Source organism: Oryzias melastigma, unplaced genomic scaffold, assembly GCF_002922805.2.
Source record: "Oryzias melastigma strain HK-1 unplaced genomic scaffold, ASM292280v2 sc01550, whole genome shotgun sequence".
Taxonomy (NCBI): domain Eukaryota; kingdom Metazoa; phylum Chordata; class Actinopteri; order Beloniformes; family Adrianichthyidae; genus Oryzias; species Oryzias melastigma.
In genome coordinates this window covers 26,441-29,828 of record NW_023418132.1, presented here as the reverse complement: position 1 = coordinate 29,828, position 3,388 = coordinate 26,441, and the positions used below count along the sequence as shown (strand labels likewise).

General features: G+C 45.8%; 1 protein-coding gene across 1 annotated transcript; it reads right to left on the bottom strand.

The window, feature by feature from the left end:
• Positions 1-818: 818 nt before the first annotated feature.
• LOC112138367 (NLR family CARD domain-containing protein 3-like) lies at positions 819-2,956 on the bottom strand (the record flags this gene model as incomplete). Its single annotated transcript, XM_024260920.2, has 2 exons — positions 819-2,585; positions 2,753-2,956. Coding segments are annotated over 2 exons (1,962 nt in total), but the record flags the coding sequence as incomplete, so codon positions are not given.
• Positions 2,957-3,388: the final 432 nt, after the last annotated feature.

Genomic DNA, 3,388 nt, shown 5'->3' with positions numbered 1-3,388 from the left:
TGGAATCACCAATGAACCTATGAAGCATTTTTTTGGACAGCCGGAGTCCCTGGAGAAAACCCACGCATGCTCGCGACGACATGCAAGCTCCACACAGAAAGGTCCCCAGTTGGTCCTTCTGTTTTAAACCCCCTGCATGGATTTGAACCAGGGCCTTCTTGCTGTGAGACAAGAGTGCTGAACGTGCAGCATTTGTTTGTCTTTTTAAATCTGCAGTTTTTGGATTGATTCATGTTTTCTTTCAAAGAACACAAAGAACATGAACTTATCCCAGAAATCTACACCTGGATGGACTCAGGTTCTCATTTTTAGTCTGGTGTGAAAAACCCAGGATAACATTTGTAACCATCAGGTAAAGAAAAAAGCAGGATTTTTAACTCTAGCAGATTGTTGTGATTTTTTTACAATGTATGCAACAGTCATCTGCTGTTTCTTCTTTTCTGACATATATCTGACGCTTTCTACTGAGAAAGAGGAAAAACAGAAAACCTGGAAAAACAGATGAATGAAATCTGACCTGAGACTCTCCAGTTTACAGTGTGGACTCTCCAGTCCAGCAGACAGAAGCTTCACTCCTGAATCCTGCAGGTTGATGTAACTCAGATCCAGATCTCTGAGTCTGGAGGACTGAGAACTGAGAACTGAAGACAGAGCTGCACAGCTTCTCTCTGACAGATTANGAGAACTGAAGACAGAGCTGCACAGCTTCTCTCTGACAGATTACAATCACTCAGTCTGAAGAAAACAAAGACAGACAGCAGTTATTGAATCTTTGATTTCTCCACTCAGATTAATTTGTTCACTGAAGATGATTTTCATGAGAGTTCTTACAGAGATTTGTTGGAGGCTTTGATCACTGGCAGCAGCCTCAAAAGAGCCTCATCTGAACGAGAGTATTTCTTCAGGTCAAACTCTTCCAGATCTTCTTCTGATGACAGTAAGATGAAGACCAGAGCAGACCACTGAGCAGGAGACAGTTTATCTGTGGAGAGACGTCCTGAACTCAGGAACTGTTGGATGTCCTTCACTAGAGAACCATCATTCAGTTCATTCAGACAGTGGAACAGGTTGATGCTTTTCTCTGTAGACTGATTCTTACTGATCTTCTCCTTGATGAACTGGACTGTTTCCTGATTGGTCTGTGAGCTACTTCCTGTCTGAGTCACCAGACCTCGTAGGAGACTCTGATTGGTCTGCAGTGAAAGACCCAGGAGGAAGCGGAGGAACAAGTCCAGGTGTCCGTTTGGACTCTGTAAGGCTGCATTCACAGCACTCTGGTAGAACTGGACTGGACTGCTTTGTCTTTTTCTAAAGATCTTAAAACGTTTCTGCTGTTCTTCCTCCATGAGGTTGAGTCCAGAGTTGATGAAGGTCAGGTGGACATGAAGAGCAGCCAGAAACTCCTGAACACTCAGATGGATGAAGCAGAACACCTTGTCCTGGTACAGGCCTCTCTCCTCTCTAAAGATCTGTGTGAACACTCCTGAGTACACTGAGGCTGCTCTGATATCGATGCCACACTCTGTCAGGTCGGATTCATAGAAGATCAGGTTTCCTTTCTGCAGCTGCTCAAAAGCCAGTTTTCCCAGAGACTCCATCATCTTCCTGCTCTCTGGACTCCAGTGAGGATCTGTCTCAGCTCCTCCATCATACTTGATCTTCTTGACTTTGGCCTGAACCACCAGGAAGTGGATGTACATCTCAGTCAGGCTCTTGGGCAGCTCTCCTCCCTCTCTGCTCTTCAGCAGATCCTCCAGAACTGTAGCAGTGATCCAGCAGAAGACTGGGATGTGGCACATGATGTGGAGGCTTCGGGATCTCTTGATGTGGGAGATGATCCTGCTGGCCTGCTCTTCATCTCTGAATCTCTTCCTGAAGTACTCCTCCTTCTGTGGATCATTGAACCCTCTGACCTCTGTCACCATGTCAACACACTCAGCAGGGATCTGATTGGCTGCTGCAGGTCGTGTGGTTATCCAGAGGCGAGCAGAGGGAAGCAGGTTCCCCCTGATGAGGTTTGTCAGCAGATCACCCACTGAGGTGGACTTTCTAGGGTCATTTAGGATCCGAGTCTTGTGGAAGTCCAGAGGAAGTCGACACTCATCCAGACCATCAAAGATGAAGACGACCTGGAAGTCTTCAAAGCTGCAGATTCCTGCTTCTTTGGTTTCAGGGAAGAAGTGATGAACAAGTTCCACCAAGCTGAACTTCTCCTCTTTCAGCACATTCAGCTCTCTGAAAGTGAATGGAAATGTGAAGTGGATGTTCTGGTTGGCTTTGCCTTCAGCCCAGTCCAGAGTGAACTTCTGTGTTAAGACTGTTTTCCCGATGCCAGCCACTCCCTTTGTCATCACGGTTCTGATTGGTTCTTGTCTTCCAGCTGGGAGTTGAAAGAGCTCTTCTTGTCTGATGCTGGTTTCTGCTCTGTCTGCTTTCCTGGATGCTGCTTCAATCTGTCTGACCTCATGTTCTTCATTCAGCTCTCCAGTTCCTCCCTCTGTGATGTAGAGCTCTGTGTAGATCTCATTCAGAAGGGTTGGGTTTCCTGCTTTAGTGATTCCCTCAAACACACACTGGAACTTCTTCTTCAGACCAGATTGGACTTTATGTCGACAAACTGCAGCAGGAGATCCTGAATGAAGACAACAAACAGAGTAAATAAACTCTCTGCAGCCTGAATGATGAGGGTTTGAATCCATGTGGTTCCATGTGTTGAGACATCAGTAAATCTTCATTTATCAGCAGCTGAAACCTTCAGAGAAATCCTCTTACTGCTCTGCAGTCGATCAGCCAGCTCCTCCTGCTTCATTCTCCTCAGGAAGTTCTCTGTGATCTTCATCAGTGACTCTCTGCTGCTCCTCTGCTCTTCATCTTCATCCTCCTCCTCATCCTCCCTCTGACTCAGAAGCTTCTGGATCTTCTTCAGCTCCTTCTTCACAAAAGTGACAATGTTGTCCTCCAGCAGCTGCAACAGAATTCTAGATGAATGAGCCAATCAGAGTGAAGTCATGGAGCCAAACATCAGCTCCATGTTGGACACACTGACAATCCACTGGTCTCCAAAGTGCAGCATGGAGATGACTGTGGACAGAATGATGGAAAAGCAGTTGTTGTTCATGTACAAACCAGAAAGATGGAATCCAGCTGTGTTTGATGCTGCTGGACAGACGGACTACTGGGAGTCTCTGAGCTCTGCTGGTCCACTCTGTGGAGAATCAGAACCATCAGATCCATTCTGTCTGTGCTGGGAGGATTCAAATAAAACTAACTTGAGTCAGATCAGTTCACAAAGTCACAGCTAGAATGTTACACAACCAAGTCAGTTCCTATTAACTTTACTGTAAAAAGACAACTTAAAAAACATTTAAACATACTTACAGTGACTTTG